This window comes from Lampris incognitus, chromosome 6 (assembly GCF_029633865.1).
Source record: "Lampris incognitus isolate fLamInc1 chromosome 6, fLamInc1.hap2, whole genome shotgun sequence".
In the NCBI taxonomy this organism is placed as follows: domain Eukaryota; kingdom Metazoa; phylum Chordata; class Actinopteri; order Lampriformes; family Lampridae; genus Lampris; species Lampris incognitus.
The window spans coordinates 48,073,673-48,088,898 of NC_079216.1; the positions used below are offsets into that span (position 1 = coordinate 48,073,673).

Consider the following 15,226-nt stretch of genomic DNA (forward strand, 5'->3'; position numbering starts at 1 on the left):
AATTCAATAAATGTATTCATTCATCTGTGCTTTAGTAATTGTTACTCTGTCCTTGCATTCATCATCCATACATTTTTCTCGACCCTTCCATCATCCATCTATCATCCATCTGTCCATTGTCATCCTTCCATCATTTCCCCCCTTCATCCATTGATCATCATTCATCAGGTCCATCATTTATTCACCCACCTAATCAATCCAGTCAATCCATACATCCTTAAAATATACCAATTCACTACTTGATGCTTAACCATGCTAGTAATTTGTAGTGATGTTTGTGTGGATTCAAACAACTAAAAGCCAATAAACTGTTGTGTTGCTAATGATTTAAATTAACTATCCCAACCACCTTTGTTAGCTAAGCCCTTTCTTCAGCTATTTGATCAAGGTAATGGATTCCTTTGGTATTGTCACCTGCTGATTGGGCCACTTGCCGCCATTGGTTCATAAACCTCTTTTGTGTTTCTTCAGGAAGAAGATGACAATTCTCGGATAGACTTGGAGAAGCACCTGGGTCAGGTGGAGAGACCCTTCAAGGAGAATGTTACTAGGTACACATCTGCACATATCTAGAATTTCTGGAAATGTATAGAGAGTGAATTTAACTATTTCCAAGTTCCGAAAAGTTTCATCTGTTCTCATCATTCTGCACTGCACTCTCTTTCAGTCACTTTCTTTGTTCTCATTTCTTACTTATCTTTCTGTTTCTCTCTGTCCTTGCAGACAGAGCCTGGCTGACTATCTGGAAGGCTATCATAATCAAGTCAACATCTGCCTGCAGAACGAGGTATGCAAGGTTTTGACGCAGGTCTGGAAAGTACGGAAAAAGGATGGAAACTTATTTTGATTCTCTCCAGGTCTTTAAAAAGTAGGAAAAACACACGCATAAAAAAGTCTTGCACAGGCTTGGGAAATGTCTGGAATTTCATCACACCATTGTGAATTGCTTGTCTGTAATCTAAAAATTTATAGTTTCACATTCTCCTCCAGTTAATTGCGTATGACAGTCATACATCTGCAATGTTTTAAAACTGCAGACATGAATGGTATGGAATTTTCAAATGGAAAAATACCAACCCACTTAGGGAAAATACTGGGATACAATTGTTGTGGATGCTGTCTTTGATGCAACACCCAAATACCACAGACATTTATGGTGTAAGTGGCAATGAAGCACTCTAGAAATTGTTTTCAGACCGTTAAGGGGTTCACAGGTTCCACTAAATACTTCACATGCCAGCACAAGTAGGCCAAGAGATTCTTGGGAAGCAAGCTTTCTAGAAATGGCACATGTGTTTCTGAGCCAGCATTTATTGTTCGGTGTAATTGAATACAGATTTACCCCAAAACAGGGGGCCTTTTAAATGACCCCCTTTTTTCTGTGAGCCATGGCTCTCCTTCACCCCATAGCCATATAGCCATAGAAACATGGCAAATGACTTAAAGTTCAAGTTAGAAAAAAATTGAATTGGTAGAATTTCAGCCACCCCAAATAGGCCCACAATGGCATATGTGCTTCTGTCAAATAATGGGCTTATGTGGAAACAGCATATTCACTTAATAAGGATTGGTGATTGACAGTTGAAGACTGAAGGTCAAAATGAAGATGACACACACACACACACACACACACACACACACACACACACACACACACACACACACACACACACACACACACACACACACACACAAACCAAATCAATCCTTTTTCTCTATCCAGAACACCCAGTATAAGACAGTGGACAGGGTGGTGCAGACAGTCAAGAATGTTTGCTGTGCTCTGGATGAGGTGGAGACCCAGGCCATCACTGAGGCCATCAAGAGGCTCCGGCACTCCATCAACCTGCCCAGGACACGCTCACCAGAGGTGGGCCTTTAAAGATAAATGCAGAGACTCAAACATGAGCATGTTATTCGGATCTTTGAATGTTTTTGTCAATGTAAGGTTCTCTGCCTTGTAGATTGGGTCCAGATTGTCTGGGGGATCATCAAATGGTATGTGCAAATGAACACAAGTCACATACAAACTCAGTTTACAAACATACTGTAGCTGTTTTTCCAACTGTTTTTATTGCTTACAATAACATCCCCAATAGTTTTACATGTAGCAATGGTGAACACAACATGAAAGAGTGGTATTTTAAGGCATTCTGGAGAGGAATGTGGAAGGTTAGATTTCCAACAGACCATAGAGTGACCCCTCTGTGACCTCTGACTCTTGACAGGTCACGCTAGTCCAGTAGAGGAGAGCATGGGCCTTCTGACAGAGGCTGTCTATGACCTAGCCAAGCTTTACCTTCGCTCCTTCTGCCCGGCCTCCTCGTCCCACCTCAGCTCCTCCCCCTCACCTAAGATGGCAGACAAAGAGGCCGCAAAAAGTAGAGACAGCAAGGAGGCCTCGGGCACCACAGACCACCTGCAGTTCACCGTCTACGCCATGCATGGAATCCCTGCCAACTGGGTCAGCAGGTAAGAACTCAGAAACTGAACTTAGATTTGCTGCTGGTTTGTAAAAAAGGATGATATTATTGTTCCTGTCTCTGTTTCAAGGTGTGCTAATAAGTGAAATCAGTCGGTCAAGTGTTGGATTGGAGTGAACCTGCATATATCTATCTGTCGATTGATCTATCTATCTATCTATCTATCTATCTATCTATCTATCTATCTATCTGTGTGTGTGTGTGTGTGTGTGTGTGTGTGTGTGTGTGTGTGTGTGTGTGTGTGTGTGTGTGTGTGTGTGTATATCTATGTATAGAGAGAGAGGTTTTTTTTGTGGAAACGGTTAATGGTGTTGATAAAAGTGCTCAACCAATGAGGAGCGGAATATATATATATATACACACACACACACACACACACATATATATACATACACACACACACATGCATATATATATATATATATATATATATATATATATATATATATATATATATATATATATATATATCGGTAACGGTCCAATGGGGAGGGGGGTATTTGTCCGTTGTCATGATTTATTTATAATTACAAAATAGATGCTTATATCTATGTCTGCAACTGCTGGCCAATTCATTCCTGTTATTCAATATGGACATTTCTGGTTAGCAAATGATAAAATATTTTTCAGTTAGACATAGATTGCACATCTGCTGGTTGAATATGCTTTGTTCTTTGAGAGGATGGTGGCTGAATATTTAATGTTTCTGTTCGCCAATGACCAAATATAACAGCTTAAAGATGTTACATTCTTTAAATGGTTGTTTCTAAAGCGACACGTGTGCATTAAACCTCTTTTTGAATGTTCCTTCTGTTAGGCCCACGTATGTCTATTTTGCCGTTGTCATCTCTCATCACCATAGCTTGGTAGATAACTCCCTTCGTCATCTGGCATTTTCCTTCGAGGGGGCATGAGAGTTTTTTATATATATATATATTTCCACGGGATGTTGCAAGGAAACCTTCAATGTATAAAAAAGAGCTCAACAATTCAGGAGCAAAGATATTTTTGTTTAAATGTACCCTACTCTATCCCCATTGGACAGTTCAAATGCATCAATATTCTAACCGTAGATTGGCCCATCCCCCTACCCTGAAATTAAACACCGCACATAAAACGTAGGCAACCGGTATAAATAAGGACGTTTACTGTAACCATGTAGGCAGCTGATGAGTGCATTGAGCATGAAACAAGCTTGTTCTGCCATTTAACAACTTTGAGCTATAAAAAAAAATTACATTGTATTACATTACATTACAGTCATTTAGCCGACGCTTTTATCCAAAGCGACTTACAATAAGTGCATTTAACGTAGGAAATCAGGAGAACTACTAGTCATCAGTGGTCATAAGTGCATCTACACAAGCATCTAAGAGCAAAACCAGTGCTAAAGTAAAAGCGCGAGAGTTTTTTTTCTTTAAATGAGTGAATACAATAAGTGCTAAGAACAAGTAACAGGGTAGTAGTTCTTGAAGAGGTGAGTTTTCAACCTGCGCCGAAAAATGGGAAGCAACTCCGCTGTCCTGACATCAGTGGGGAGTTCATTCCACCACTGTGGGGCCAGGACAGAAAAGAGCCGTGACCGGGTTGATCGGCAGCAGGGGCCTCTGAGCAACAGGGCAACCAGGCGTCCCGAGGCAGCAGAGTGAAGTGGTCAGGCGGGGGTGTAGGGCTTGACCGTGCCCTGGAGATAGGAAGGAGCTGTTCCTTTCACTGCCCTGTGGGCTAGCACCAGAGTCTTAAACTGGATGCGAGCAGCTACTGGGAGCCAGTGTAGGGACATGAGAAGGGGAGTTGTGTGGGAGAACTTAGGGCGGGTGAACACCAGACGAGCTGCAGCTTTCTGAACAAGCTCCAGAGGTCTGATGGCCAACGCCAGGGCGCCAGCAAGGAGGGAGTTGCCGTAGTCGAGCTGAGAAATGACCAGAGCCCGGATGAGCACCTGTGCTGTCTCGTCGGTGAGGAATGTGCAAATCCCCCTGATGTTATAGAGGAGAAATCTGCAGGAGCGAGCAACCTATGCAACGTTTGCCGCAAATGACAGTTGGTTGTCCAGGTTCATACCCAGATTCATATATATAGTATATATATACTCTCCATGGTGCATGATTGGATACCATTGATATATGGGATTTGGAACTAAATGCAACATTTGGAGTAATATTTCTTACTTGAATGCTGCTGTGTGGTATGTGAATAGATTGACGCCTGCAGACTAAGTCAGATCTATGACACCACTAACAGCTAGGCCACGTCCCTGTAATATTTGGACTGTGTCAAACTGTGACACATTTTTGTCATCCTGGTTATTCAGGATTTTTGTGAAATCCCAGAACTTTTCAGAACCTGGATAAAATGGAATTCATTCTTTATTAGTTATTTGTTATAGGATTAAAACTTTAACTCCTGCATTCATTTTTATGTGGCCATCTACTCAGTATAGTTGGGGCCAACCATACACCACCTTAGTTCTTAAGAGTTTGAACAAGAAAGGACTCCTACAGATGAACTAACATGTACTGAAAGACTCTTCAGAATCAGTGTGACATAGGTTCATAGATACACTACAAGGACATCAATATCTCACTTTTAATTCGAGAGGATCATAGGAGACGTGGAATAGACAGTGGATAGTAACTAAGTGCATTAATGCTGCATGATATACAGTATAATCTACATAGTTGTGGTTGTAGATGGGATGGTAGCTGGCCCTCAGCGCAATAGAATAATGTAAAATCAGACCATTAAATATAAATTAGTTGAAGTTGGTTACATACCTTAACATTATAATACTCAATGTTGTGATCGTCTTAATTCAGTCTACGCTGTCTTGATTGTTGGGGCCATACAGTTCATGTCATTCAAGCAATTTGCCGACACTCTTATCTAGAAAGACTTGGAATGAATGCTACAGCAGAATAAGTTTAAAGTCCCAAATTGCCAACTATACAAATAATAATGAGCATTGTGCCTCTTGTTACTGAGAAGCACAACGTTCAGCGCTACAGCACCAAGACGATAGATTTAAAAATATTCAGTTTTCCCCGTGTACAATAGAGAAGTGCTCAGAATGAAAGTAATGGCAGAGGAAAAAATTGAACTGCTGTTTTTACAACACCAAAACCTATAGCACGGTCTCTTGGGCCCTACTGTCAGAGATGATAGCCATGTTGTGCTCTACCACAAGAACAGTTCCAGTGTTGCTCCCCACATCTTATTTTTCCATGGCGGTGTCCAATTCCAGCCCGGCTTTATCTCCAGCATTTCTGGATAAGAGGATAAGAGCTGAGCCAAATTTTCCATCCTTAGCACCGTTATGCATCAGCAACCAGTAGTGGCATGTTTCTTCCCCAATGCAACATTCCTGGAAAGGTGTAGAAGGTCTGGAAGTCACAGAAAGTTGAATCAGTTCATCTGGACACAGCGTTTACTGGGACAAACGTCTCATCGCTCATCTAAGTGACTTCTTCAGTCTCAACTGATGGCAGGTATCCCCACCCTTATAAACAGCACAGTTGCATAATAACCAAACCAATGATCAGTTTCATATGCAAATTGCCATGACCATGAACTAGAGTTACAATGAATAGTTGCAATCACAGCATTATAAGATGGTGACAGATGTACTCTTAGGGCCCCCCTTTGGTTCAGGGATGGTTGTTCCCTCTTCACATAGATGGCCTCTTTGACTCCCCATTCAAACTAGCGTTCCTCCCTATCAAGGATGTGCACATCCTCATCCTTGAAAGAGTGGCCACTGGCCTGTAGATGGTGTAGACTGCGGAGTCCTGGCCTGACGCGTTAGCTCTCCTGTGTTGTGCCATCCTCTTTGTCAGCGTCTGTTTGGTTTCCCCGATGTACAATTAATGAAAATCCTCCCAGAACTCAACAGCGTACACTATATTGCTCTGTTTGTGCCAGGGGACCCGATCCTTGGGGTGGACTAATTTGGGGTTTGAAAGCAACTGAGATGCGGTGTTTGGAGAAGACATGTCTCAACTGTTCCGACACTCCCACCACATACGGAATCACCACTTATTTAGCATGCATCAAGACAAAAGTCTGGAAGTGTAAGGAAGACCAATTTCAATTTTCCTTCTCAATTAAAAGACTAACTCTTGAACAAAACGTCTGGCTAATTATAGGGAAATAAATGGTGGTGTTCTGCCTAGATATACATACAGATGCACACAGTTTGACACCCTGTACTCACTTACTTACTGTGATACTTGTAGATACTTGTTGAAGAGTCATCCTCAGCCATGATATGACTCAGCTGCTATGAGTATACGTCATGTATATACATATACATACTATACAGTGGCCAAAGCCTTCAAATCAGCTGTAGAAATGAAAGTTCAGATCAACTATGGAATTGTCAAATTGAAAAGATGTAGAAGGGGAGAACCAGGTCGAAAGTAACAGGATGAAAGTAACGTAGGACGAAAGTAACATGGCGATGTTCTCCGAGCCCATACAAGTCTGATATCCCTAACTGCATCTGCACATACAGCATGCGACACTTACCAGAACTGCAAAAAAATTGCGTGGATATGCCATACTTTCATAGAGTTATACCCAAAAATCTGTTTTCAATCATAGTAAGTAAATTCACCCAATCGGTAATTTTTTTTGAATGACAAGGTATAATTTTTTCATGTGTCGTAGTCATGATCATTTGACAGACTATTTAGTGCTTGAACACATCCTGAAGTTTGACATGTCAGAGTGTTTCAGTATAGAAGCAAGTCAAGTTTAACGATCATAAGTCATTGTTGGGACAAAAGTAACAAAGAGCGTTTCTTTCACCTCGCCGCTAATGTGGTCACACTCTGTGTTAAAGCATTTATTAAAACGTGTGTCACAACTATGACAATGAATAAAAAAAGGGAATTTCATTTAGGTCATTGATTTGTTGATTCCTATGTTCTAAAAATAAAAAGTTAATAATAATTTGTATTAAGATAAAGGACATATGTTCGCATTTACATATTAACGAAGACATTGTCAGACATTTTTTTATTAAAAACAATGATATAAACAATTCAAATCCCCCCCCCCTTTTCTCCCTAATTGTATCTGGCCAATTACCCCTCTTCTGAGCCATCCTCGTCACTGCTCCACCTCCTCTGCCGATCTGGGGAGGGCTGCAGGCTACCACATGCCTCCTCCGATACATGTGGAGTCACCAGCCGCTTCTTTTCATCTGAAAGTGAGGAGTTTGCCAGGGGGACATAGCGCGTGGGAGGATCACGCTGTTTCCCCCCCGAACACATGCCCTGACCGAACAGAGGAGGCGCTAGTGCAACGACCAGGACACATGCCCACATCTGGCTTCCATCCCACAGACACGGCCAATTGTGTCTGTAGGGACGCCTGACCAAGCCGGAGGTAACACGATTCAAACCAGCGATCCCCCATGTTGGTAGGCAACAGAATAGACTGCCACACCACCCAGATGCCCCCTAAACAATTCAAGTTTATACCGTTGCGTTACTTTTGACCCACCCGTTTGTTACTTTCATCTCGACTGACGGTGTCGAACGTAACAATGTGCAACTTCCGTTCAAAGTCAGATTATACCGAAGTTGTTCCACATTTGTACAAAATAGCACCTGGTATTCATAGAACACACATGTGAGTTGTTGATCACAACGGAAATTAGTTTCTGTCTGTAATGTTATCTTTTAAAATGAAATTTATCTGAAAAGTGTTACTTTCAGCTTGGTTCTCCCCTACCCTGACATTTGGAGGGAGGCGTTTCTAAATGTCAGTCTGAATAAGCACTGGAGGGCCTTCCATGGTAATTTTCTAGGCTGCAAGCGAGGCCATCATGAAGAGAGGAACTGGTTAATAACAGGCCTGTTTCCCCTGGCCCGTTGCCTCATGGATACTCATCCAATAGTTATTTTGAAACCTGCACTGAACATCACTGTAGTGGCAGCCATACCAAAGGCACTTCCAAAAATATTGAGCTCGTCACAAAAGCAACCCAGAAGGGCATGGCAAAATAAATTCTCAGCCTCAAAAGCATATCTTCGAGAATATGGTCTTACTAGGGCCCTCTCTCATGGACCTCTGGGCGTTTGGCATTGTTGTGGCTAGAGTGTTAGCATGCCATCTGGATGCCATGGAAGTGTTTAACATATTGAGACAGCATGGGTCATTGTGGCATTGTCAACAAACAGATGGCACTGAGCAGTGATCAGCGTTCTCAGCAAAAAATGTGTCATTGGTATGCTTGTTTTTTCTCTCAGCTCCTGTGAGTTTGCGTGTGTGTGTGTAATTGCATTAAAAAGAGGTTATATTTAGAAGTGTGGTTAACAGATACAGATGAACTTCTGAGCCGCATCTGATGGATTTTCATTGGTTCTATTGCATCTCGTGTGAAAATGAAAATGAGACTGTATAATGGTAGACTGTAAGGGAGAACTACAATGTGCAACTATTTTGCTTTAGCTTTCTTTTTTCTTCTTTAGAGTAATTCACATTAAAAGAAATTGGATAGACCTTGAAGTAATTTCCATAACGTATAAAGAAGTGATGTCAAGAACTTACAAAGAGCTTGATATGAAAAAAAAAGCTTCTAATTTTTAATTAGGCTTGTTGTTCTACTCACTCTTTATACACAACCACTTTTTCACTACATGGTATCTCACAGTGGCCCAGTGGTTAGCACTGTTGCCTCACAACAAGAAGGTCCTGGGTTCGAACCCTGGAGTTGTCCAACCTTGGGAGTCATCCCAGGTCATCCTCTGTGTGGAATTTGCATGTGCTCCCCATATCTACGGTGGGTTTTCTCCGGATGCTTCAGTTTCCCCCACCAGGGTTAATACTCCTATCTGTGCCCCTGACCGAGGCATGGTGAGATGAACTGGAGTTGGTCCCCGGGTGCTGCAAGGCGGCTGCCCACTGCTCCTAGCTACACAGCTAGGATGGGTTAAATGCAGAGCAAGAATTTCCCCACGGGGATTAATAAAGTAGTTAAAAAAATGAATTTTATATATATATACACTACCGTTCAAAAGTTTGGGATCACCCAAACAATTTCGTGTTTTCCATGAAAAGTCACACTTATTCACCACCATATGTTGTGAAATGAATAGAAAATAGAGTCAAGACATTGACAAGGTTAGAAATAATGATTTGTATTTGAAATAAGATTTTTTTTACATCAAACTTTGCTTTCGTCAAAGAATCCTCCATTTGCAGCAATTACAGCATTGCAGACCTTTGGCATTCTAGCTGTTAATTTGTTGAGGTAATCTGGAGAAATTGCACCCCACGCTTCCAGAAGCAGCTCCCACAAGTTGGATTGGTTGGATGGGCACTTCTTTGAGCAGATTGAGTTTCTGGAGCATCACATTTGTGGGGTCAATTAAACGCTCAAAATGGCCAGAAAAAGAGAACTTTCATCTGAAACTCGACAGTCTATTCTTGTTCTTAGAAATGAAGGCTATTCCATGCGAGAAATTGCTAAGAAATTGAAGATTTCCTACACCGGTGTGTACTACTCCCTTCAGAGGACAGCACAAACAGGCTCTAACAGGTACTATTTAATGAAGATGCCAGTTGGGGACCTGTGAGGCGTCTGTTTCTCAAACTAGAGACTCTAATGTACTTATCTTCTTGCTCAGTTGTGCAACGCGGCCTCCCACTTCTTTTTCTACTCTGGTTAGAGCCTGTTTGTGCTGTCCTCTGAAGGGAGTAGTACACACCGGTGTAGGAAATCTTCAATTTCTTAGCAATTTCTCGCATGGAATAGCCTTCATTTCTAAGAACAAGAATAGACTGTCGAGTTTCAGATGAAAGTTCTCTTTTTCTGGCCATTTTGAGCGTTTAATTGACCCCACAAATGTGATGCTCCAGAAACTCAATCTGCTCAAAGAAGTGCCCATCCAACCAATCCAACTTGTGGGAGCTGCTTCTGGAAGCGTGGGGTGCAATTTCTCCAGATTACCTCAACAAATTAACAGCTAGAATGCCAAAGGTCTGCAATGCTGTAATTGCTGCAAATGGAGGATTCTTTGACGAAAGCAAAGTTTGATGTAAAAAAAATCTTATTTCAAATACAAATCATTATTTCTAACCTTGTCAATGTCTTGACTCTATTTTCTATTCATTTCACAACATATGGTGGTGAATAAGTGTGACTTTTCATGGAAAACACGAAATTGTTTGGGTGATCCCAAACTTTTGAACGGTAGTGTATATATATATATATATATATATATGTGTGTGTGTGTGTGTGTGTGTGTGTGTGTGTGTGTGTATGTATGTATATATAACTTTATAACTTTGTTAGAAGAAACACTCAACGGTAGGGAAAGTACTTAACAAATAAGGAGCAAAATGAACTGCTTATCCTGCTCTCAGGGTCGCGGGGATGCTGGAGCCTATTCCAGCAGTCATTGGACAGCAGGCGGGGAGACACCCTGGACAGGCCGCCAGGCCATCACAGGGCCCACACACACACACACACACACACACACACACACACACACACACACACACATTCATATCTAGGGACAAATTAGTACGGCCAATTCACCTCACTTACATGTATTTGGACTGTGAGAGGAAACCCATGCAGACACGGGGAGACCATGCAAACTCCACACAGAGGACGACCCACCAAGGTTGGACCACCCAGGGGCTCAAACTCAGGACCTTCTTGCTGTGAGGTGACCACGCTAATCACTGCACCACCGTGCTGCCCGGATTTATTTTATTTATATGTATAGATATGTGTGTGTGTGTATGTGTGTGTGTGTGTGTATATATGTATATATATATATATATATATATATATATATATATATATATATATATATATATATATATATATATATATATATATATATAGTGTGTGTGTATTACTGGATGAGCGCAGAACCTGCTTTTTCAGGCATGACCAATCATATTACCCAAGCCAATATTTTATTGGCCCCTGGACCTGGCCTTCAGGCACCAAACAATCTATAGTATCATGTAGGATAAATATAGTACATATAAAATCAGAACCAGGATATATCATTATTTGGGTGATGTTGGGAGAGGAGGTTAGAGTACATGAATAACACTTAGTCCTTCCAAGCAATCGTCATTGAGGAGTTTTTGATCAGGATACCTAACCCCTAACTACATTAGCAGAGCTGCTCAGTGGCCAATGCTGATTGTACTGGACCACTTGCAGTTCTAAACTATGGGAGGGGTCATGGTTTTTATTAATATGTAGGAATATTAATTTTGATGATGTTGTTTTTTCAGTTATGAAAAATACTACCTGATGTGTGCCCTCACCCACAATGACAAAAACCTGTTTACACCAGTCCAGTCTAAGAAAGTAGGAACTTACAGGAGTTTCTTCTACCACATCAAATGGGATGAACTGTAAGTGATCACTCTTCTCCTCCCCTCTCCTCTCATCTTGTCTTCGAATGTTTCTTGAAATAAAAACTACACCCCTTCTTAGAAGAGCTTCTGCTTCATAACAGTAGAATATACCATTTCCTGGTGCACTTTCATGATCCCAATGCTCTCCTTTTCCTGTTCAGGATCAATTTCCCCATAGCTGTGGCTGTGCTCCCATTGGAGTCCATCCTGAGCTTGTCTCTGTTCGGGGTGCTGAGCCAGAGCACCAGCGGCTCCCCAGATTCCAACAAGCAGAGGAAAAGCCCAGAGCTGCTGGCCAAAGTCTCCATGCCGCTCTTTGACTACAGACAGTGAGTGAATTGGATGTACTCATGCTCGGTGGAGTGTGTTTGTGTGTGTGTGGATATTAACTTTCTGTGAGTGTGTGTATGAATCTGTTACTCACTCGGTGTGTGTGTGGCACAGTTGCTAGTTGTATATTTTGTGTGTGTGTGTGTGTGGAGGGAGAACAGGTTGTTTGTTGTATTCGTTCTGTTCAATTTTGTTTGTGCTGCATATGTGAATGGATTTACATGTAGATTCCAGTGAATTCTTATCAAGAGTTTTGCAGAGCAGCCACTTTTAAAACCACAAACAGCATGGCAGTGCACTCAGACAGTTGAAGTTACACAGACAAAGATGGGGGAACTGGAATTAGTGCATATACACACAGCTCAGCAAGACATATGGTCAGAACATATGAGCTAAGTTTTTCTTAGAATAGCTGACACAATTATATAGAAGGATGACTGATTACAAGGACATGTCTTAAGTTTTGTGTGTGTGTGTGTGTGTGTGTGTGTGTGTGTGTGCGTGCGTGCATGTGTGCGCGTGCGTGCGTGCGTGCGTGTGTGTTCCAGAGTATTAGCCAGAGGGACCAGGCTGTTGTGTGTATGGACGTCTCCCCAAGGAGCTGCTGCTGCCGCCAGCTCTGCAGGGACCCGTAAGAGAACGCTGGCAGAGAGAATCATACTACAGGTCAGTGTTGGTGGTTTCTGTGTATGAGCTGTAGTGGTGGTAACAGGGATGGTGGTGGTTTTAGTTTTTACCGCTTTAGTTCACTCGCGTAGCATTGCACTTACGAACTAGAAAGAACCCTCTGAATCAAAAATAATTGTTGCAAAAATATCTTTAAGTGCATCAACTGAAGATGAATCAATCTTAAACTTGGTTTATTTGCTCTTATGTTTTGTGTCCATGTTTGTGTGTGTGTGTGTGTGTGTGTGTGTGTGTGTGTGTGTGCGCGCGCGCGCGCATGGGTCAGGTGGACTTCCCCAGTCCAGCGCTGGATGTGCTGTATGTAGAGCCACCAGAGGCCCCCAGCCCAGAGCCTCTCACACTGGAGGAACTGGACCCTGACCTTCGGCGCAAGCTAGAGAAAATCTGCCGCCGAGCCTCTGCCTTTGGGTAGGAGCAGCGGGAGCAATGATTGGGAACTTTAACTTGGTATTCCACACTTGAAGGGGGTGGGTGAGAGGTTTGACAGACAAAAGGACAACTTACTGCTTTTACAGTGCCCAGTGACATAACAGAACCTTCACTTTACTCTGAGGGTCAGTTAAGTTTTGCACTACAATTGCTTTCTTGCTATGCCTGTTGGCTATGTTGGATAACATTGATTTGTCCAGCTTAAATAGGCTTTAGTATATGTTTTTTCCTAGCTGTAAAAAGAGTGTTTTTTTAAAGAGGTGTTTTTGAAGAATAACATTGAATTAGTTTGCTAAAAAAGGCTTTTATTTAGGTGACATTGACTTTGCCAGCTTAAGTCTCCCATAAAAGTCCGTGTGTTCTCTGCTCCAATATGTGTCCCCCATCTGTCGTGGTTCCAGCTAAATGGCCTCTGCCACTCTGCCAGCCTTCATGAGGCTCAACCAATGCCTCAGCACAGAGAGCACTCTCACTCGCCAGCCATTTGCTCTACTAGCCTCTATCTTGGGCATAAGCTACTCATTGTGTAGAAAGTTGTGTGGAAATGTGTGTGTGTGTGTGTGTTGGGGGGGGTCATGGGAGAATTGAACCCAGGCCTTGCGATCAAATGATTATCTCGTTATGACCGATCCCTGCTGCCTTGAAATAACCCAATACTTATTTGATCCCATAACTCAGAAGAAGAAATTCGCTTTCGACTTCACCCGCTCTCTGTGAGGGTGAGGAAGTCAGTGGTCCGTGTCAAATACAGTACAGGTCCTGGAGATGGTAGGGATTCGATATGCAAGTTGCTCAAAAAATTACCCTAATCTTTGTCATTTAGTTCATAGCAGGGAGATATCAAACCAGTTTAGGACACTCCATCTGGGCAAGTCTCTAACTTGTTTTAGATTCTTTGTTTATACTGATGTGCAATATATAGATATGCCCCAGTTTGTCTTAATTTGGTGCAGACTTGAACAATGTACAGAGTAACAAAATAGAGGACTTCAACTTGGTGACAGTAATAGAGTGATAATTTGCCAAGTTCCTGATTATATAGTATGTAGTAACCCAGTATGGAGTAAGAACAAGGAAATGGGGCAAGATTTTGCAGATTGTTCTTGACACTTGATAGTTCCTTTCCTGCTGTAGGTCACTGTTGTACTGTGGTTTTCCAGCATGAAAAGCTTCAGTGTAGTTAGGACCAATTGAAGGGAAATGTGCAAAACTTGTTTAAGTAGCGGTGGTCACATTTAGCTTAATCAGTAGTTGTAGTAGATACTGTACTAAATTGGCCGGCCCCATCAGTGCTAATTGTCAGCAAACCTGCTCTAATTTGTGCTTCTGTTAATAGATCTGACCCTTATTCTCTTACGCCCAGCACAGCCACAACCTTCCACTTTTTACCACTGAGCAGCTAAAGGCATCTTAATGGCATTGGTTTGATGGGGAGAGGTGGAGTACATATCAAAAAAATAGAAATCTATTCTGTAGCCTGACTTGATGTCTTCAAACTCTGTCACCTCCACTCCGCTCAGGTTATGAAGTGCCTCCTCGTCTTAATGGCATCGGTTTGATGGGGAGAGGTGGAGTACATATCACGGTAGAGTGGTTGTGTGCACATCCAACGATGCGGAGAGGTGGAGTACAAAGCACGGTAGAGTGGTTGTGTGCACATCCAACCTGTCTTAGGCCAGGTGCAGGGTAAAGTTTAAGTGAATGAGGGGAAAGAAGTAGCTGCACACTGGATTGTAGCTCCCAAATAATGTTTATTGACTGCATGCAACATTTCAACCAATATTGCATTGAAACATTGCATGTAGTCAATAGTGGTGGAATATAAACTACCATTCTCAGCTTAGCAAAATTCTTTCTTATTCATTTTTGGCTCAAAAGTGAACTCTAAACTCCTATTTTTT

General features: G+C 42.0%; 1 protein-coding gene across 3 annotated transcripts in view; it reads left to right on the plus strand.

Annotated features, from left to right (window-relative positions):
• The window catches only part of pik3c2a (phosphatidylinositol-4-phosphate 3-kinase, catalytic subunit type 2 alpha), an 82,262-nt gene that overhangs the window by 25,018 nt on the left and 42,018 nt on the right, over positions 1-15,226 (plus strand). For all 3 annotated transcript variants that reach the window (XR_008810411.1, XM_056282634.1, XM_056282635.1), the window contains exons 7-15: positions 472-551; positions 724-787; positions 1,724-1,870; positions 1,965-1,998; positions 2,229-2,472; positions 11,754-11,876; positions 12,041-12,208; positions 12,758-12,875; positions 13,162-13,304. Coding sequence is in view for 2 of the 3 variants with exons in the window: in XM_056282634.1 (XP_056138609.1) it covers positions 472-551; positions 724-787; positions 1,724-1,870; positions 1,965-1,998; positions 2,229-2,472; positions 11,754-11,876; positions 12,041-12,208; positions 12,758-12,875; positions 13,162-13,304 (1,121 nt within the window). In the remaining variant the exon portion in view is untranslated. The remainder of the gene's footprint in view (positions 1-471; positions 552-723; positions 788-1,723; positions 1,871-1,964; positions 1,999-2,228; positions 2,473-11,753; positions 11,877-12,040; positions 12,209-12,757; positions 12,876-13,161; positions 13,305-15,226) is intronic.